General features: G+C 41.2%; 1 protein-coding gene across 2 annotated transcripts in view; it reads right to left on the bottom strand.

Annotated features, from left to right (window-relative positions):
* LOC133632866 (myogenesis-regulating glycosidase-like) overlaps positions 1–22,456 on the bottom strand; it is a 27,927-nt gene extending 5,471 nt beyond the window's left edge. The window contains exons 1-5 of one of the 2 annotated variants that reach the window (XM_062025633.1): positions 22,335–22,456; positions 20,814–21,202; positions 14,974–15,505; positions 9,458–10,262; positions 4,036–4,154 (exon numbers count right to left, since the gene is read on the bottom strand). In XM_062025633.1, coding sequence (XP_061881617.1) covers positions 4,036–4,154; positions 9,458–10,262; positions 14,974–15,505; positions 20,814–21,091 — 1,734 coding nt within the window. In that variant the 5' untranslated portion in view covers positions 21,092–21,202; positions 22,335–22,456. Of the gene's footprint in view, positions 1–4,035; positions 4,155–9,457; positions 10,263–14,973; positions 15,506–20,813; positions 21,203–22,232 lie in introns of both variants that reach the window. The other variant, XM_062025634.1, reaches the window with a different exon arrangement.
* Positions 22,457–22,504: the final 48 nt, after the last annotated feature.

The following is a 22,504-nucleotide window of genomic DNA, read 5'->3' as shown; positions in this document are numbered from 1 at the left end:
TATACACATATATACACATATATATATACATATATATATGTGTATATATAAAATGTATATATATATATAAAATGTATATATATATATAAAATATATAAAATGTATATATATATATATATAAAATATATAAAATGTATATATATATATATATATATATATAATGTATATATAGGAAGTAATTTTTTTGATTTAAGTGAACAGTTGTTGACAAATTAAACTTTCAGACCCTTTTTAAAATTTCATTACATGCTTTCCATTTCTATATCCTTATTAACTATGAACTATAATCGTCATTGTTTTTAGAACATACATTTTTTCTGTGTATAGTGAATCTATAGAAAATAGGTGTTTCACATTTTGATTTGAACTACGGAAATACTGTAAATGATCTTTAAAAATATTCAAATTTATTGAGATGAGCCTGTTTAATATATTTCAAATGATTGATGTTTTCCCTCAGTTCGATTATCAAAAGTGTTTTTTGATAATTTTTATAATATCAAACTCAAGGAAGGAAAGCAAATATTTATTGGGCTAAAATCACCACTTACGCCTTTAGACCTCAGAATTGCATCAAAATTAGACAAAGGGATGTATGTCTGGCAAAAATCATTCAACACAAATTTTGCAAAAATGTCCATAACCCAAAACCAGTGAAGTTGGCACATTGTGTAAATCGTAAATGAAAACAGAATGCAATGATTTGCAAATCCTTTTCGACTTATATTCAATTGAATAGACTGCAAAGACAAGATACTTAATGTTCGAACTGAGAAACTAAATTTTTTTTGCAAACAATCATTAACTTAGAATTTAATGGCAGCAACACCTTGCAAAAAAGTTGGCACAGGGGCATTTTCACCACTGTTACATGGTCTTTCCTTTTTACAACAATTAGTAAACATTTGGTGGCTGGGGAGACCAATTTTTTAACCTTTTCAGGTGGAATTCTTTCCCATTCTTGCTTGATGTACAGCTTAAGTTGTTCAACAGTCCGGGGTCTCCCTTGTCGTATTTTACGCGCTCTGTACCGAGGATGTCGTTGTGGCTTGTACAGCCCTTTGAGACACTTGTGATTTAGGGCTATATAAATAAACATTGATTGATTGATTGATAATGCACCGCACATTTTCAATGGGAGACAGGTCTGGACTGCAGGCAGGCCAGTCTAGTACCCGCACTCTTTTACTACTAAGCCACGCTGTTGTAACACGTGCAGAATGTGGCTTGGCATTGTCTTGCTGAAATAAGCAGGGGCATCCATGAAAAAGACGTTGCTTGGATGGCAACATATGTTGCTCCAAAACCTGTATGTACCTTTCAGAATAATGGTGCTTTCACAGATGTGTAAATTACCCATGCCTTAGGCAATAATACACCCCCATACCATCACAGATGCTGGCTTTTGAACTTTGCGCCTATAACTGTCCGGATGGTTTTTTTCCTCTTTGGTCCGGAGGACACGACGTCCACAGTTTCCAAAAACAATTTGAAATGCGGACTCGTCAGACCGTAGAACACTTTTCCATTTTGCATCAGTCCATCTTAGATGAGCTCAGCGAAGCCAGCGACGTTTCTGGGTGTTGTTGATAAATGGCTTTCGTTTTGTATAGTAGAGTTTTAACTTGCATTTACAGATGTAGCGACGGACTGTAGTTACTGACACTGGTTTTCTGAAGTGTTCCTGAGTCCATATGGTGATATCCGTTACACACTGATGTCGGTTTTTGATGCAGTACCGACTGAGGGATCGAAGGTCATGGGCATTCAATGTTGGTTTTCGGCATTGCCACTTACTGTACATGCAGTGATTTCTCCAGATTCTCTGAACCTTTTGATGATATTACAGATCGTAGATGGTAAGGGTCTAACGGTATGTGTATTTGTATTGAACCGTTTCGGTACGGGGGATTCGGTCCGGTTCGGAGGTGTACCGAATGAGTTTCCACATGGACATATTAAGTAGCGTACCACATGTTGTGTACACAATGCACACTGAGGCACAACACACGGCATGCTAGCAGCGACCGGGCTACTACAACATGCAAAAGCCAGAGCTGGAAGACCCTCCTGCCTCGTTAAGATCTCCCGTTTGGGAACATTTCGGTTTCGCGGTGCGATACAACAATGGATAACATCGCTTCAACGAAGAGAAAGACGAATAAACACAGCTCCCACCGCATTCAAGCAGCCTCTCCTCAGCGAGTCAGACAGGGCTGGTTTTCTGAAGTGTTCCTGAGTCCATATGGTGATATCCGTTACACACTGATGTCGGTTTTTGATGCAGTACCGACTGAGGGATCGAAGGTCATGGGCATTCAATGTTGGTTTTCGGCATTGCCACTTACTGTACATGCAGTGATTTCTCCAGATTCTCTGAACCTTTTGATGATATTACAGATCGTAGATGGTAAGGGTCTAACGGTATGTGTATTTGTATTGAACCGTTTCGGTACGGGGGATTCGGTCCGGTTCGGAGGTGTACCGAATGAGTTTCCACATGGACATATTAAGTAGCGTACCACATGTTGTGTACACAATGCACACTGAGGCACAACACACGGCATGCTAGCAGCGACCGGGCTACTACAACATGCAAAAGCCAGAGCTGGAAGACCCTCCTGCCTCGTTAAGATCTCCCGTTTGGGAACATTTCGGTTTCGCGGTGCGATACAACAATGGATAACATCGCTTCAACGAAGAGAAAGACGAATAAACACAGCTCCCACCGCATTCAAGCAGCCTCTCCTCAGCGAGTCAGACAGGGCTAAAGCAATAACAAATGTTTTTATAGCAGCAGATTTAAGACCATATTGCATTAAAAAACAGATTTTGACCCACTTCTATGGTGGAAGAACAATGAGCCCATATATCCTCTTACTGCCAAGTTAGCCAGGCACTACCTCGCCATACCTGCTAGCTCCGTGCCCAGTGAAAGGGTATTTTCCACAGCTGGAGACATTTTAACTGCAAGCAGGTCTGCTCTTTTTGCAGACAATGTGGATAAACTGATTTTTCTGGCAAAAAACATGACAATTTAGTGAAAGTCACCAGGGTTAAAGGCTGGGGGGGGGAAGAAAAGTTAATCTGAGGCTGAGTTGACTTGAAACTGTTTAATGTTGCACTTTTTGTATGTAGAAGAAAAGTTGTCATTTTATTTAATCTGAGCAACAACTTGAAGCAGTTTAATATTGCACTTTATATGTGGAAATGTTGCAGTTTATATGTAGAAAGGTTTTGTTAAGAAACCAATTCTGAGCCTTATCTTATTTAGTTTTTATTTTATATATGTTGACTGCATTAACCTTGGCAATCGACCCTGTGTGTATATGCATGTTATTGTTATGTTAAAAGGATAAAGCCATTGTTTACAAATGTTGGTAAATAAATAACCAGAACATTTATATTTAGTTTTTTTCTTACTGTACCGAGAATGAACCAAACCGTGACCTCTAAACCGAGGTACGTACCGAACCGAAATTTTTGTGTACCGTTACACCCTTAGTAGATGGTGAAATTATGTTGTTCTTAAACTGTTGGACAATTTGCTCACGCATTTGTTCACAAAGTGGTGACCCTCGCCCCATCCTTGTTTGTGAATGACTGAGCATTTCATGGAAGCTGCTTTTATACCCAATCATGGTACCCACCTGTTCCTAATTAGCCTGTTCACCTGTGGGATGTTCCAAATAAGTGTTTGATGAGCATTATTTAACTTACTCAGTCTTTTTTGGCAGGTGCCAGTTTTTTTGAAACATGTTGCAGACATCAAATTCCAAATTACCTAATTTTTGCAAAAAATAAAGTTTACCAGTTTGAACGTTAAGTATCTTGTCTTTGCAGTATATTCAATTGAATATAGGTTGAAAAGGATTTGAAAATCCTCGTATTCTGTTTTTTTTTTACGATGTACACAACGTGCCAACTTCACTGGTTTTGGGTTTTGTACTATTTGTAATTGAACTGCCTCCTCCAATTATTATCACAAGTTGTGAATATAAAACAAAAACATCAGTGAGGGCTTGTTATACTCACTTCCTGGTCATAGTCCCAGGGTGGTATAGAAAACTGCATAGCAGGCATGAAGGCAGACAGCTCCAACCATCTGATGTACAGCTCTCGGTCTGGCAGCTTGTTCTCGTCATTTAAACCTCCTTAAGAGAACATACTCCTATTAGATGTGCAATATATCATTTGAACATTACAATGTACGTGTTTTCTTCCAGTTTTTAAAAAAGTCATGCAACAAGAATGGAAAATGCTGGACTCTCTTCCACTCTGGGGTTGCATGCAGGGAGAGGCGACGGGCTGGGGTGGCAATTCTTGTTGGCCCACGGCTCAAAGCCTGTACGTTGGCGTTTAACCATGTAGACGAGAGGGTAGCTTCGCCTTCGAGTGGGGGGACGGGTCCTGACTGTTGTTTGTGATTATGCACCAAACAGCAGCTCAGAGTACCCACCCTTTTTGGATTTCCTCCAGGGAGTACTGGAGAGTGTTCTCTCGGGTGATTCCCTTGTTCTATTAGGTGACTTCAACGCTCATGTTGACAACAACAGTGAAACCTGGAGAGGCGTGATTGGGAGGATCGGCCTCCCAAATCTGAGCCAGAGTGGTGTTTTGTTATTGGACTTTTGTGCTCGTCCCAGATTGTCCAAAACAAACACCATGTTCCAACATAAGTGTGACCATATGTGCACTTGGCACCAGGACACCTAAGGCTGCAGTTCGAAGATCGGCTTTGTAGTTTTGTCATCGGATTTGCGGTCTCATGTTTTGGACACTTGGGTGAAGAGATGGGCGGCGCTTTCTACCAATCACCACCTGGTGGTGGCACCACCTGGTGGTGATTTGGCTCCGACGGCGGGGGAGGATGCCGGACAGACCGGGCAGGCCCAAACGCATTGTGAGGGTCTGCCAGGAACGTCTAGCAGAGTCTCCCGTTAGAGAGAGTTTCAATTTCCACCTTTGGAAAAACTTTGAACATGTCACGAGGGAGACACTGGACGTTGTGTCTATGTGGACCATGTTTTGTACCTCTATTGTCGAGGCGGCCGATCGGAGCTGTGGCCGCAAGGTGGTTGGTGCCTGTCGTGCCGGTAATCCCAGAACCCGTTGGCTAAAGAAAGAGTCCTATCGGGTCCTTTTGGCTCATGTGACTCGGACGTGTACTTACAGGCCAAGCGGTGTGCAGCTTCGGCGGTCGCGGAGGAAAAAACTCAAGACATGGTAGGAGTTCGGGGAAGCCATGGATAACGAATTCCGGACGGCTTCGAAGCGATTCTGGACCACCATCCTCCGCCTTAGGAGGGGGAAGCAATGCGCTGTCAACACCGTGTATGGTAGGGATGGTGTGCTGCTGACCTCGACTCAGGATGTTATAGATCGGTGGAGGGAATACTTCGAAAATCTTCTCAATCCCACTTACACATGAGGAAGCAGTGCCAGGGGAATCTGTGGTGGGCTTTCCTATTTCTTGGGCTGAGGTTGCCGAGGTAGTTAAAAAGCTCCTCGGTGGCAGGTGGTGGTTCCTCTCAAGAAGGGGAACAGGAGGGAATGTTCCAACTATCGTGGGATCACACTCTTCAGCCTTCCTGGTAAGGTCTATTCAGGTTTACTGGAGAGGAGGCTACACCTAATAGTCTAGCCTCGGATTCAGGAGGAGCAGTGTGGTTTTCGGCCTGATCGTTGAACTGTGGACCAGCTCTATACTCTCGGCAAGGTCTTTGAGGGTTCATGAGAGTTTGCCCAACCAGTCTACATGTGATTTGTGGACTTGGAGAAGGCATTCGACCATCTCCTCGGGAAGTCCTGCGGTGAGTGCTCAGAGTGTATGGGGTATAGGACTGTCTGATTGTGGCGGTCCACTCCCAGTATGATGTTCAATGAGGGTTGTACTACGCCAGGGCTGCCCTTTGTCACCGATTCTATTCATAACTTTTATGGACAGAATTTGTAGGCGCAGATCACACCTCACTCCTACCCACTTCTCCAAAGTGGGCTGGCTCAGGGTGGAGGATAGAGTAAAACAACTTGCACTGAGCCTAGTCTATAAAATCCGCTACACCTCTCTGATACCGAAGTACATGTCAAACTACTTCCTTAACGTAAATGACCGCCATAACCATAACACCAGGGGGAGCTCCACTAACCACATTAAACCCAGATTCCGAACTAACAAAGGTCTTAACTCATTCTCTTTCTATGCCACATCAATATGGAATGCACTCCCAACAGGTGTAAAAGAAAGGGCATCTCTATCCCCCTTCAAAACCCGATGCCAGGAGGTGGGGGGGCGTGGTCGGGGGTGTGGTTGGGGACGGGGGGCGTGGTTATTTACAGCTAGAATTCACCAACTCCAGTATTTCATATATATATATATATATATATATATATATATATATATATATATATATATATATATATATATATATATATATATATATATATATATATATATTCACTTTCAGTGAATTCTAGCTATATATATATTTATTTATTTTATTATACATATAAATAAAATAAATACTTGAATTTCAGTGTACCGGAGGCTATCCAGTAGATGGCAGTATTGTCCTGTTTAACTTCTCCGTTCATGAATGAGTATGTCATTTCGGCCAGCGTGTTCAATGGAGAAGTCTGTTCTACAAAATGTACAGGCAACATACGACCCCTTCCCCTTCGAACTGTCATGGATGAACTGAAATTCTTGTTTCCATTAGTTTTGGAACTTGCAAGCGTATTTCTTCATCTTGCTCGTCGACGGCGTCGCCATGTCTGTAACTTCCTCGTTGTTCTGCTTCGTCTCCTTGTTGTGTGCGCAGTTGTGCACTTTATTCTCTAAAAGCCGTAGATGTTATGACGCCATTGGGCAGGCAAGCTGTTTATATTGTGGGAAAGCGGACGTGAGAACAGGCTGTCCCCACTCAGGTCCGCATTGAGCTGGAGGGGGCGTGGCCTCCAGCTCCGGCTGAATACCGGGAGATTGTCGGGAGAAAATTTCTGCCGGGAGGTTATCGGGAGAGGCGCTGAATACCGGGAGTCTCCCGGTAAAAACGGGAGGGTTGGCAAGTATGCCCTAAACTAACACCCTTCCACATAATACCTCTTCGGATTATAATCAAATGTAGACACTTTTTCTTATACTTTCTGATCTCTCTCTCTCTGTCCACTACTTGCTGTACATATCCTACCAAGTCAGTCTTACACTGTTTTAATGTCTATTTCTCTGATGAAGCAATTGTTGATGCTGATTGTTGATGACTGAAGTGTTGATACCAACCAAACCTAACACCCCCGCACCCCCCTCCATATCACACACCCTGGATTGTAAATAATGTAAATAATTAAATGTATATACTCTGATGATTATCTTGTGTGATGACTGTATTATGATGTTAGTATATATTTGATAGTATATATCTGTATCATGAATCAATTTAAGTGGACCCCGACTTAAACAAGTTGAAAAACTTATTCGGGTGTTATCATTTAGTGGTCAATTGTACGGAATATGTACTTCACTGTGCAATCTACTAATAAAAGTTTCAATCAATCAAAAAAAGTCAGGGCGTTGAGGGGATTCAGTTTGCTGGCTGCAGGATTGGGTCTCTGCTTTTTGCTTATGATGTAGTCCTGATGGCTTCATCTGGCCAGGATCTTCAGCTCTCACTGGATTGGTTCGCTGCTGAGTGTGAAGCGACTGGGATGAGAATCAGCACCTCTAAGTTTGAGTCCATGGTTCTCGCCCGCAAAAGGGTGGCGTGCCATCTCCGGGTTGGGGAAGAAACCTTGCCCCAAGTGGAAGAGTTTAAGTTTCTCGGAGTCTTGTGTAAGAGTGGATTTTGAGATCAACAGGCTGCGGCGTCTTCAGTAATGCGGACACTGTATCAATCAGTTGTGGTAAAAAAAAATCAGAAGGCAAAGCTCTCAATTTACCGGTTGATCTACGTTTCTATCCTCACCTATGGTCATGAGCTTTGGGTTAAGACCAAAAGGACAAGATCACGGGTAAAGCGTTCAAAATGAGTTTCCTCCGTCGGGTGGCAGGGGCTCTCCCTTAGAGAGAGGGTGAGATGCTCAAAGTAAAGCCGCTGCTCCTCTACATCGAGAGGAGCCAGATGAGGTGGTTCGGGCATCTGGTCAGGATGCCCCCCGGATGCCTCCCTTGGGAGGTGTTTAGGGCACGTCTGACCAGTAAGAGGCCATGGGGAAGAACCAGGTCACAATTGGAAGACTATGTCTCCCGGCTGGCCTGGGAACGCCTTGGGCCAAGTGGCATGTCTAGACTTCTCTGCTTAGGCAGCTTCCCCAGCAACCCGACCTTGGATAAGCGGAAGATGGATAGATAATAATTGTGATAATCAAGAAACTGATTACTATCCAGACTTGAATTGTACATTACAAATCTATCATCTTTGCATTCCTATTTATGTCTTGCCATATTTAGGAAGACATTCAAGAAGAGACTGTGGGCCACTGCAGCAAATATTTTAAGATACGAGCTGTGTCTCTGCTTTTTTTATGCTTTAAGTTGCAGGCATAATTTCAGTTATGAGCATTTTCACCGCCGGTTGAAGTAGTATTTGTCCAAACACAATCCTGCGCTCCAACCACCAGAACACTGAAAGTGCAGAGCAAAAGGAGCGGACGTCCAATTAAAACTTGTCCCATGGTTGCCAGACCTGGTGAGTCAGCCACGCGTTAAAACGCATCACACCGGCTGTATGGTATGCAGCCACACGTGTTTGAAAGGAGGTGTGTGGGGCTGCGGATGCTGTTCCGTCTCTTGGTGCATGGACACAGCTGTTGTCAGCTCTGACCTCTCCGCTTCGTGGCTCAAATATGTCTGTGAGCAACATAAATGATTTTGGAAATCAACCGGTAGGAGACTGCTCCCCAAAATCATTACATTATTTCATAAAATGACTGTCTTGTTGTACATGCTATTGTAATTTTTGTTATTTTAAAAGGCATGTTACCTGTTAAAATGTTGGTGTTTTGGGATGGCCAAGCACATATTGATTTTAATTAATTTCAATGGGCGTGGCTGTTTTGAGATAACAGTGTTTTGAGTTATGAGCTTGGTTATGGAGCTCAAGGTACAAGGTCACACTTGTAGTAGGTACTGCGCAATGGAAAAGGTCATCCATCCATCCATCCATTTTCTCCCACTTATTCCTCTTAGGGTCATGGGGGGGCAGGAACCTATTCCAGATGCATTTAGGCGATATGAGTAACATTTCGCTAAAGAAGCGCAATAAGCACAAACTAAACAACCACACTGTAGTCGGCCATTTTTGCATGGGCATATCCCCCATTGTCAAAAGATAACCATTTCATTGTTTACGTGGGAATGATAAAGATGTAGCTTTCAAAACATACACTTTTCAAAAATGGTGCAGCTATGACAATCAATTCCTAAGAAAAACATTGTAGTGTAAACACCCTGGATCCATACCTGCCATCTTCTCCGGGTAGGCATTCCCACCTATCATATCAGGCAGGACAAACTGGTACCCCAGGATACTGATGGTCAGAACTGTGGGGATGATGGACTTGAGGCCGAGCTCGTAACCCCACACAGAGTTTCTGTCAATAATCCTGTAGAAACAGGAGATGTTCTGACTTTGGTACCCCACCCTCAGCTCGGCATGCTCGCTAAACGGTATGGCCATCTCTGTGTAGCGTCGCGTGAAAGTGGAGGGGTCTGTCAGTGGGACTAAAGTTCTGAACTGTCCGGGGAGATAACTTGTCTCCCCGGCGTCGAACTTAAAGGACGTTATTCCATATTGGGCTTTGAGATTGGCCAGGTGGAAGGAATACCAGTTCCGTGCTTCTGGGTTGGTGAAGTCCAATATTCCGCCGATTCCGTTCCACCAGCGAACGAGGGCAGGTAGCTTGCCGTCTGGCTCGCGGACAAACAGCTCGTTCTCAACGGCAACTCCAAAGTTGACCGAGTCGTAGTTGATAAACGGGTGCGTCCACAGCGTCACCCGAAAGCCGTCCTGTCGAAGCTGGTCAAACATACCGCTGGCGTTGGGGAATTTCTGCAGGTCAAAGTCAAACTCGCCATAGTCAGAGGTGTAACAGTCATCCAGCTCCAAGTGGGAGCAGTTGAAGCCATGTTTGGTGATGTCGGAGGCGTACTGTAGTAGCCTCTCCTGGGTGACAGACTTATTGTACAGAGCCCAAGTGGACCACACAGGGTGTTTGAAAACATCAGCAGAAGGAACCTTGACAGGCTTTGGGAAATAGCGACGCACCTGAGACAAAACACAAACACATTTTTGCGTTACACACGTTATAGAATAACTTAAATAAGACACGAGCCGGTCCTAACATATACAGTAGCGGTGCAACGGATCAACATTGATCCGTGATCCGTTCGGATCAATATCTTCGGTTCGGCAAACACGTGATCCGCGGTTTGATTTATGAAAAAAAAAAAGTTTTGCGCATGTTAAGTCCACACACAGCGTGGTCATGGCGAGCGGAGTAACGGAGGAGCTTGAACGCCCCGTGACATTTAAATCCCCTGTATGGGAGCATTTTGTCTTCCCTGTCAAATACAATGAAGGAAAGAGGTTAGTGGATAAAACCGTGTAGGAGCCTAAATGTTGTTTAAGTTAATTTACATTTTATGGAAGGTGCTTTAAGTTTATTCAGTCAAAACGGGACTATTTACTTTATTTGCATGCTTAAAATAATTATAAGGTACACTTTATTTGTAATTATTACATTTGTCTAAATAATTTGATGACGTAACTGTTTAATTGCATATATGGCGGAAGGATCTGTGTGGTAATATGGTTTGGACACAAGGTATTATGGATAATGGCAGTCAGGTATGGTGGAATCGAGCCACACAGTTTTTTGACCTTACTCTTAATTTTTCTAACCTTTTCTTACTGTAACAAACTCGCTTCATTTTGCCATTCATTTGTTCCCACGTCGTTATTGTTTTACGTTTTTGAATGATTAAGTTCACAAGTAAACGATACAAAACGAAGAGGAGCGTCTGGAGTTCTGTTTGTTGTTGCCGCAGGAAGCGGAGCAGGAGAAAGTAGAGGAGCGTCAAGCTAAGGCTTCATTAGGAATCTACACCGTGACTGTGTAGGCACTGTGGCACAAGAAAGCCATATGACAGTAGAAACACATCTAGCATGGCCACGCACTTGAAGCAACATCACCCAGGTGTGTCACTGACAGGAGTGAAAATGAAGGCTGCTCAAAAAGCGCTTATCACCGCGGCATTTAAGCAGCCCCTTGTTGCACAGTCAGACGGGCTAAAGCCATCATAAACGCTATCTGTGTGTTTATAGGTGCAGACATGAGGCCATGTTTGGTTGTGCAAACCGAGGGTTTTAAACACATGCTGAAAGTGCTTGAACCACGTTACGACATCCCGTCGCGCACCCACTTCAGCGATAAGATTGTGCCAGATCTTTATGAGCAGGACAAGAAAAAAGTTGTGGATGAACTATCCCAAGCATCATCTGTTGCGCTCACGACAGACGGGTGGATGTCCAGGGGAACGGAGAGCTATGTGACGATAAGCGCTCACTTCATCACAAAAGACTGGGAGATGAGAAGTCCGGTGCTGCAGACACGCCCCCTCTACGAGAGTCACACAGGCACTCATCTTGCGCAGGTACTGACACAAGCAGTGGAGGAATGGAAGATAAAGAGGCCCAGTACGAATATCCCAGTCACAACTGATAATGCCAAAAATCTAATAAATGCAGTGAATGAGGCAGGACTGGGACCACAGGTAGGGTGCTTGGCACATGTAGTGAAATTGGCATCACAGAAGGGAATCTCAGTCAATAGGATGGACCGCCTCCTTGGGAGGATCAGGAAGGTGGTTTCCTACTTCCACCGAAGCACAACAGCTGCTCATGTGCTTAAGACAAAGCAAGAAATGCTAAAGCTGCCAACTCATAAAGTAAATCTAATCCATTATTATTATTATAAGCTCATACACCATGTCCCAACAAGGTGGAACTCCACTTATGATATGTTGGAGCGTTATCTGGAGCAGCACGCAGCTATATACTCTGCATTGACCGACAAGACCCTGAAGAAAAATGTCAAAGACATCATCACTCTGTCTGATGATGATGTGAGAGTGGCAGAGGAGGTCCTCCAGGTGCTTAAACTCCTCAAAACTGTTACATCTCTGCTGAGCACTGAAACTTCACCATGTGTCTATGATCCTGCCACTGAAAACAAGGATTCTGTAATCCATGGCTCCAAGTGGGGAAGACAGCACCATCACTCGAGATGTCAAGACTGCCACTAGAGAGGACCTTAATCCCAGATACACTTCACCCCCTACTCAACAGGACTACCTTCACAGATCTACTGCCCTGGATCCCAGGTTCAAGTGCCTGTCTCACATGGACCCTGCCCTACGCCAGAGGACATACAGTGACCACAACCACTGAGATTGTGAGTAGTCAGGGCACTGAAGACTGTGATGAGGTAAATAAAAATAATATTATTTAAAAATGATTAATTTAAATCTAAATAAATGTGTTTTTCCAGTAATAATGGCTTTTATTAAATGTTATTGCCACATTTGTAATGTCTATGAAACATGAAAATAAATAATAGCTTTAATTAATCAACACATTTTTTTATGCAGGGTCAAGCTGCAGAGCCAACAGGAGCAAACTTGGACACATCTCCACGAAAGAAGTCGGCGATGGCAGAGCTTTTTGGAGAGACCTTTGCCAGCAAAGACATGGACAGTAAGACTCCTGCTGACATCATCAAAGAGGAGGCGGCATCCTACCTGGCAGCAAGCGGCATTACACTGACATGGTGGAAAAGCCATGTCAGTGTAATTCTAGCTCATATACCCTCATATTGCCAAGATGGCAAGATGCTATCTTGCTGTGCCAGGCTCTTCAGTTCTCAACAGCAGGGGACATAGGGACTGCAAAGAGGTCCACACTCTCCCCAGACAATGTAGACATCCATTTCTTTTTGAAAAAATATTTGAAATTATAAGCTCAGGTATGCTTTGCTTTCTTTCTTTTTTTCTTCTTTGATGATGTAGACATAGGCTTTATTTCACTATCTATGTTTCAAGGAAGATGATGTGCCTTCTTATGTTGCACTTTACTTTGTTTTTTTTATTAATGGTCATTGGTCCAAGTTTAAAGAAAGGATATATGCCTTTTTATGTTGCACTTTGTTTTTCATTAATTATGTTAAAAAGAAGATTATTATGCCTTGTGCACTTTAAGTTGATTTTATATATTTTAATTTAATAATTTAAATGTTAATAAACAAAAAGACAAAACTTCTGTTATATTTGTCTTGTCTTTTTTTTTTTGCTGATCCGAGAAATTATCCGTGACTCTGATCCGAGAAACGATCCGAACCGTGAGTTTTTTGATCCGTTGCACCCCTGATATACAGTATTTCCGTGATAAGCTAGCTAGCTGCAAACTGGCTTGTTTTAGTGTATTTACCTTTTTTTAATTACTTGTGTGACAAATTATGTCACTTTGCTTAGATTATCTGTACCTCCACCAGGAGGTTAAGAGTATGTAATTGTTGCTGTTGATCTGTCTGTCAGTTGGTTAGTTAGCAAAATAACTCAAAAATCACATTGATTTTGGGCCTGATTTGGAGGACGTTACCTTATGTTTACGTTTCTGTGTGTGTGTGTGTGTGTGTGTGTGTGTGTGTGTGTGCACGCTTGTGCATGTGTATGCGAGAAGCCTCACAGGGCCAAAGACAGTGGCTGGCTGACAAGACTGTTCACTTAGTTTCGTTAAAAGTTATGGTCGGATTTTCATCTATCTTTTGGAGCTAATAATTTCTACGACGTTACTTATGTTTACATTACGAGTTTCAACTTCTGTGTGTGTGTGTGCCACTCACACAGACAGAGGATGACTGGCTTCACTCAATTTATTTTGATTTGCCATAGATAGCTAAAAAATGTATGGACACATTTGGATTAAACTTTCAGATTGTCAGAAATGGGAAAATAAACTAATAATTACATTTTGGATGTGATGTAGATTTTTACTATTGGGAGGTAGGCAGGGCCTTAATTCCAGTTGTTACCTCAGGGGAAATTTGTTTTGGATTCTGTTAACTGAGTTGAAATAAAATATTATTTAAGTTAGTTAAGTTTGTCCATTAGTTTCAAATGTCAATTCACCCCCATTTCAGCATCAATTTTAAAGCTTTTCCTGTATACTACTTTAATCAAATTTGCTTGATAAACTAATAGTCAAGCCTGAAATGTATGCTAACTCCTGTCAAATGTTGACTTTGTTACTTTTATTCAACCAGCAAGTTTTTGCTTGATTGAATGGCATAGGCATCTCCAAAAAGGATGTAGCAATATGAACATTTCAAATCATTATTATTGTGACCAAAATGATCATGGTTATCAATACTATCGCATTTGCTTAACTTTTAGTTTAAATGACATCACGTCGGTTCACTTCCTATTGTAGACATGTCCTTGTACGGAACTTCATATTTACCATTCTGTCCTAAGTAGGGATGTAACAATATTAAACATTCATATCACAGTTATCATTATTATTGCGGTTTTGTTGAATGGGCTCAAAAAATACTGACACACAATGACATTTTTTGATTTTTGCATGTGTTGTATTTCTTATGCTTCACTGATGAGTGTTCTAGAGTTTTGATGTCCTATGCACTGTAAAAACACATTTTACCATGGTTTGCCATCAGTACTGGTAATTTTTACATTGTAACTACATATCATGAGATTGTGTTAGGGGAGAATAGAGGACATAAAATATGATTTTTAAACCAACTGTAAAGCACTTTAACCAGCACAGATGCAAGTATATCTAAACATTAAAATTAATGTTTTTTTCAAGATTTCAGATCAATACCTTAAGAAGCCATTAATTTACAGGATCACAGTTTTATCCTAAACCAATAGAAGTTGTGTTAAACGTCGATGCTCACCATGTATTTATGAATGGAGGTGACGTCAGATCCTGCACACACTGTGTAGCTGAGTTCTGCTAAGGTCTGCTGGCCCACTAGTGGTTTAAAAGGAGAATCCTGGTAGCGGGCCTGGAAGTGAAGCGCCCTATCCTTTTCTGACCAGCCCAAATGAAACGGCACCGAGTCATTTATCTTGATTGCGACCGCATTGGACGACAGCCAGTAGCGTTCCAGAATCCCTCCAAAAGCGTTATGATTGATGGAGATGTCACTGGTGATGTAAGGTTGCGGCTGCTTCTCGCCCCGGATGCTGATAGGCCAGTGCTGGGTAGCGGACTCTGCACCTCCGTACCAGTGAGAGCCATTGCAAACCATGGCGTGCTCCACTGTATGCTCGTCTTCCAGAGGCTCCCAGCGGACACGGTAACACATAACTGTGTCCTTTGGCCGAGTTGCGTGGATAAAAAAGTTAATCTTGCCCGCATGTGACTGAGTGCAGCTTAGAATACTTTGCTCATGGATGCAGGAGTCTAAATCCAGTGTAGAGGACCTACAAAACAAGCAAGAAAACATGGAATCAATACTTTTAATATAGGCACTAATGTCAGACATTTGTCATCCCTGAGGGGCTAAATCATTGTTCAGTCTAATATTCATTATCCATTCACACATTTCAGTCTGACAGCCTTTAGATAGCACAAAGAGGATTGATTTTTACTCAATAAAGTTGCATGTGGGTCAATGACAAGCTTCTAAAAAGGTTGGTTTACAAAGTGTTTTTAAAATAAAGGTATAGTAATGCATTATTTTTATTTTGCAACAATATATTCAAAAAAGTCACAATAGTTAAAAAGATTTTCAAAGTGTAAATTGTTTTTAAAATATATTTTTAACTTTATTGCCTTAAAATAAATGTCACATGGAGCAATCAATATGTATAAAGAAATATATATTTACTCCATATTTATTATCATTGAAATCTTTGACAATTTTACCTTAGCGCACGTGTCTAAAACTTCCATTAGTATTAAAAAGTTATTTTGACAAAAGAAAGGAGATTAATATTTGTTTTTTATTTATATGAATGGCAACATTTAAGTTATTGTTTTATTTATTGTTTTCCATGACTTTTCCGAAACCTAAATAATGTACTGAATTTCTCCGTGACCAAATTATTTTTTCCCCCACAATGTGACCACTAAAAAGTAAATATTGTGACACTAATACCACAATATCATGTACATATTATTATTCTTGTGGTACTCATTGGGTTAAATCTGGAACCTCCGGTACTAAATTTCAGGCCATCACGTGTGCTGCTAAAAACAAACATTAGGTTTATGTATGCTTTGTGCCTCTCTGAAACAAAAAATTTAATAGTGCCTCTCTGAAACAAAAAATAAAAACAGACAGCCACACCTAGATAACTTTTCTCATATTTCAGTTTGTACACATAAAGCACCTGATCTACGTTTAAAAGCAGGAGTGCTGCAAAAAAGAAAAGCTGGCATAGGTGGCAAAAAAGACTGAGAAAGTTGGGGAATGCTCATCAAACACTTATTTGGAAAATCCCACAGGTGAACAAGCAAATTGGGAACAGGTGGGTGCCATGATTGGGTATAAAGCAGCTTCTATGAAATGCTGAGTCATTCACAACCAAGGATAAAGCGAAGGTCACCACTTTGTGAACAAATGCCTGAGCAAATTGATTGAGAACAACATTTCTCAACCAGCTATTGCAAGGAATTTAGGGATTTCGCCATCTACGGTCCATAATATCATCAAAAGGTTCAGAGAATCTGGAAAAATCACTGCAGGTAAGCAGCAAGGCTGAGAACCAACATTGAATGCCCGTGACCTTCGATCCCTCAGGCGGTACTGCATCAAAAACCGACATCAGTGTGTAAAGGATATCACCACGTGGGCTCAGGAACACTTTAGAAAACCACTGTCAGTAACTACAGTTTGTCGCTACATCTGTAAATGCAATTTAAAACTCTACTATGCAAAGTGAAAGTCATTTATCAACAACACCCAGAAATGCTGCCGGCTTTTCTGGGCCCGAGCTCATCTAAGATGGACTGATGCAAAGTGGAAAAGTGTTCTGTGGTCTGACGAGTCCACATTTCAAATTGTTTTTGAAAACTGTGGATGTTGTGTCCTCCAGAACAAAGAGGAAAAGAACCCTCCGGACTGTTATAGGCGCAAAGTTCAAAAACCATCATCTGTGATGGAATGGGGGTGTATTAGTGCCCAAGGCATGGGTAACTTACACATCTGTGAAGGCACCATTAATGCTGAAAGGTACATACAGGTTTTGGAGCAACATATGTTGCTATCCAAGCAATGTTATCATGCTTATTTCAGCAAGACAATGCCAAGCCATGTGTTGCAACAGCGTGGCTTCATAGTAAAAGAGTGCGGGTACTAGACTGGCCTGCCTATAGCCCAGAACTGTCTCCCATTGAAAATGTGTGGCGCAATATGAAGCGTAAAATACGACAACTGAGACCCTGTTGAACAACTTAAGCTGTACATCAAGCAAGAATGGGAAATAATTCCACCTGAAAAGCTTCAAAAATTGGTCTCATCAGTTCCCAAACGTTAACTGAGTGTTGTTAAAAGGAAAGGCCATGTAACACGGTGGTAAAAATGCCTCTGTGCCAACTTTTTTGCAATGTGTTGCTGCCATTAAATTCTAAGTTAATGATTATTTGCAAAAAAAAATAAGTTTCTCAGTTCAAACATTAAATATCTTGTCTTTGCAGTATATTCAATTGAATATAAGTTTAAAAGGATTTGCAAATCATTGTATTCTGTTGTTATTTACGAATTACACAACGTGCCAACTTCACTGGTTTTGTATATATTATATATATATATATACAGTATATATACTGTATACACAAACACGCGCACGCACGCACGCACGCACGCACACACACACACACACACACACACCCACACAAAATAAGACAGTCTGCACAAATTTTTGCTGTTTCGCGTGTGGCATTTGGATCTTGGTAGATCTTTAGTCTTTGGTTCTGCTCCATCCTATCTCACATATAAATCCATTTGGTGAACAAATAGTGGTTTAGGCTTTTGTCAAACAGCACTACATATTCAGTTTGTTTGGATGTTAATAACAGTAAGAGTCTTGTAGATTGCAGAACAAGCCCAAAAGCACAGAAATATTCTAAGCACACTTGTTATCTCTACAGGTACATTTCGCAGCAATCTGGCTGTCGGGGAGCTCCACATTTTTTTTTTTAGAAAAGAGGACCTCAGACGGTCACTTTTGAGGTGCCTGGTTTTCATGACATTATATATAAAGTACACTATACACCTGTGGTCGTCAACAAGGGGTCCACGACCCTAAGGGTGTCATTTCAGGTACTGCAGGGTTGTGACATTTTTTTGGCCGATTAGACTTTTTTTTCATATTAAAATTGTGTCTTTATTTTTTTCACCAATTTAAATATTTTCAATGGTGTGTTACCATTGATGTAACACACCGTAGTGCACATATACAGTAAATGGGCGGTAAACAAGCGATCACTTCAGAACCACAATAGTTGCAGCACGCTCGGCGGAGGGATACAGTTGCCTGTATCCGCAACATTGTGATGTGTGCGATGCTGCACTGTGCTCACAGATTCGAGTTCTTAAATCAACAATAGCTGCTCCTAATCATGTAGCCCACCTGTGCAATAACCTACATGTCAAATCGAGCTGTTTTAAAGATGTTTTAAATAAAATGTTATACAGTATTAATCAAGAGTATATATTTTTTTATTTAAACCACACTTAATAAAATTGCACACAATTCTGCTGTACTCTCTACAATGACAATAAAGATTCGGATTCTGAAAACTAGTGGTCATTGAAGTGTGCCGTTACAAGATCTAGCCTGAGACAATATTTGACAAAAGGAATGCCTGAAATACAACAGGGGTTAACGAAGGTAGGCATGACTGCAAATTAACCAAAGGGATACAAGTATGTATAACTGAGGGCCCCTCATATTTCATTATATTAAAAAATGTCATATATTAATATAATTTTGTATTTCAATTCATTCAGGCAGGGTGTTTTACTGTGAATCCGCTGTGGTTGGCTTTTAAGCATTTAATTAATGTAATGTATGATAAGACGGGGAGAGAGAAAGTTGGATACAAATAGCTTTCTTGAAAGTTTTTTCAGAAAAGGTTTACATCACCATCGAGGAACAGAACTCGTTCATAACCCAAGGACAATCTTTATACGCCTGTCCATCCAATGAGGAGGGGGAGCTTTGGCCTGGCATACACGAAGGACCCCTGCTATGCACGCTTCTGACTTTCCCTGTTAAGCCACGCACCATGGTAATCAATGGGGCGTGGCTTAACAGGGAAAGTTACAGTTGTCATGTCCCACAAGCTTTCGTCAAGATGGCGGACGATCAGCTATCAGTTTCTTGAGTTTCCGACAAAATAAATATATGTTTTCTTCCTTATGCTGAAAATCTGACCCAGCAATCGCTTAAGAGGGGACTAAACTACTTTCCTCAGGGATGCATTCATGGACTTTGTGTTTGGGAGGGTGGAAATTGTGTATTGATGCGAAGTGCTGGTGGGCCATTCAGAAAAATCAACTGGATGAATTCCAGCACCTAGACTACATTATGGCCAACGCACTTCCATTAAAGTATTTAAAAGTGGTGAAAAAAATATATTAAACGGGACTTTTACACAAAACCAAACTGTGGTTACCACAAGATGGTAAGACAAAAAAAATCACTTAATTCAAACGCAGTGTTACTGTTAAACCTGTGTAATTTTACAGTGACCAAAAATAATAAATACAGTATACTTGTTAAATAAAACCTCTGCCTGGTTTTTGATTAATATTTAGGCCTACTATGCTACTGTATTTTAACGTTGGTCATTATGGTACTTGGAGAGCCAAGTGAGCCAAGTTTGAGAACCACTGCACTAGACCAGTGTTTTTCAACCTTTTCTGAGCCGAGGCACATTTTTTTCATTGAAAAAATCCGGCGGCACACCACCAGCAGAAAACATTAAAAAATTTAACTCAGCAGCCGATAGCGACAGTAAAAAGTCGTTCTCGCAATTGTTGGATGTAAATTCAAACCATAACCAACCATGCATCACTATAGGTCATCTCAAAGTAGGTGTACTGCCACGACCTTTCACATCACGCCGTGACTTATTTTGAGTTTTTTTGGTTTTCCTGTGTACTAGTAGTGTTTTAGTTCTTGTCTTGCGCTCCTATTTTGGTGTTGATTGTCATGTCATGTACGGATGCACTTTGTGGACGCCGTCTGCTCCACGCGCCGCAAGTCTTTGTTGTCGTCCAGCTTTCTGTTTTTGTGTACTTTGCAGCCAGTTCAGTTTTAGTTTCATTTTGCACAGCCATCCCGAAGCTTCAATGCCTTTTGTTTATTTTTGGTTTAAGCATTAGATACGTTTTTACCTGCACATTGCCTCCCGCTGTCGACTGCATATTGGGATCATGACAAACCATGTTCCCAACATCTACAAAGCAATTAGCTACCTGCTGCCACCTACTGATAAGGAAGAGTATTACATGGTTACTCTGCGCTCTAGACAGCACAGACACTCAACAACGGCACATTTGCGGATTATAATTACTGGTTTGCAAAAATTATTTTTAAACCAATTAGGTGAAATTACATAAGCTCCCACGGCACACCAAAGAATATTTTACGGTAAACTAGTGTGCCGTGTTGGCACAGTGGTTGAAAAACACTGCACTAGACTACCACAATGTACCCCATTAGGTATGCTCCAATTGTTTGAGATACATTAGTGTATGTTTACATGAGACCAGCTCACCTGAAGGTCATGGCGAAAATTATAGCCCCTGCCTGGTTGCGGATGACAAAACCGTCCTTGTTGAGGTCCAGCAGTTCGGTCTTCATGAGCTGGGCTTTGCGAAGAGATGCCGAGTAGTAGCACCAGGCCACCACAGCAGCCAGAACCAGCACACAGCCCAGCACGCTTGCAACAATGAGTGGGCGCGCTTCCTCATTCGCTCGCTTCTTGTGCGGCGAGTTCTCACCCCACTCAGACAGATGCTGCTCCCTGGGGGCGACTGGTACAATCTGATACATACTGAACTGTGTTTACTGTAGGCTTTAGGCGATGGGAGTCCTCACAGTAGGGATGGGTGGACAGTCTACGTTTTTGTCTTTAGAAATGACTCCATTTGACATTCACCGAACCTATATACCGGTAATGACAAACAGAAAACACAGTCAGTGCAAAAAATGTCCAACCACAATGTTGATTCACAGGTAACAGTCACTGTACAAAAAAAATGCCATAACTGTTTATAGATGATATGCAATCTGTTGTTGTGTTCCCTAATTTTAGTGTACATAAATGAAGGTGTGTGTTGTTGAGCCCGACCTGGACATAATCTGGACTGTACATAAATGCTTATTTTGAAAATGTAATTTTGTTTGTAGATTATATGCAATCTGTTGTTGTGTTCCCTATTTTCAGTGTACATAAATGAAGGTGTGTGTTGCTGGTTTTAAGAACCCTTAAACAATCTAATTTCATTGACAACCTGGTCTGGTGAATATAATGTTTTTTATTTAAAACATTTAAATAAAAAAATAAAAAAAATAAAAAATAAAAAAACTTTTCTTGAACAAAAAAGAAACTAAAATAAAATAAAAACAGTTACATAGAAATGTGTAATTAATGAAAATTAGTCAAATGAACTGTTCAAGGTTAGTACTATTAGTGGACCAGCAGCACACACAATCATGTGTGCTTCACGGACTGTATCCCTTGCAGACTGTATTGATATATATTGTAGGAACCAGAATATTAATAACAGAAGGAAACAACCCTTTTGTGCGAGTGAGTGTGAATGAGTAAATGGGGGAGGGAGGGTTTTTGGGTTGGTGCACTAACTGTAAGTGTATCTTGCGTTTTATATGTTGATTTAATAATAAAACAATTTTTTAAATGCCATAGCAGCAGACAGGTTTAGTCAAACGAGGAAGAGAAATGCTGAGAATGTTGTCTCATCTTGGTATTTATTTTGTCTCATCTTGGTATTTATTTAGTCTCATCTTGGTATTTAATCCGTTATTTGAGACAGACAATTCTGCAGTTTAGCCAACCTAGTCCAACAGTCAGTTTTTCGATATCAGGCCCAGCTGTTAAAAAATTATAGTTCACATACAATACGACGTACGCCACACTTGTAGACCAAATGTGACGAGTTTGTTTTCGTACCAGCTAAGCAACAATATCTCCTCATTCTGTCCACGACAATGAACAGCTGAGTTATTACATTTCGTCAGATTATGATTTATAGGGAAAATATATACTTCTTACCTATCCTCAACGTCGCTTTAGTTCCCGTTTATAACCGACTAGAGCTGCGCAGGTGCAGCATCTGCAGTTCCGCCCGTGTTCCCGCCCATCAACAAAGCAGCTGTTACGCTGATTCGACAATGCGCAAGTCAATCAAACACTAGAGACTTGTGGGTAATGTAGTTTCTATT

This window comes from Entelurus aequoreus, linkage group LG17, assembly GCF_033978785.1.
Source record: "Entelurus aequoreus isolate RoL-2023_Sb linkage group LG17, RoL_Eaeq_v1.1, whole genome shotgun sequence".
NCBI lineage: Eukaryota > Metazoa > Chordata > Actinopteri > Syngnathiformes > Syngnathidae > Entelurus > Entelurus aequoreus.
Note: the sequence above shows the minus strand (reverse complement) of the source record. Positions and strands in the feature narration are given on the sequence as shown.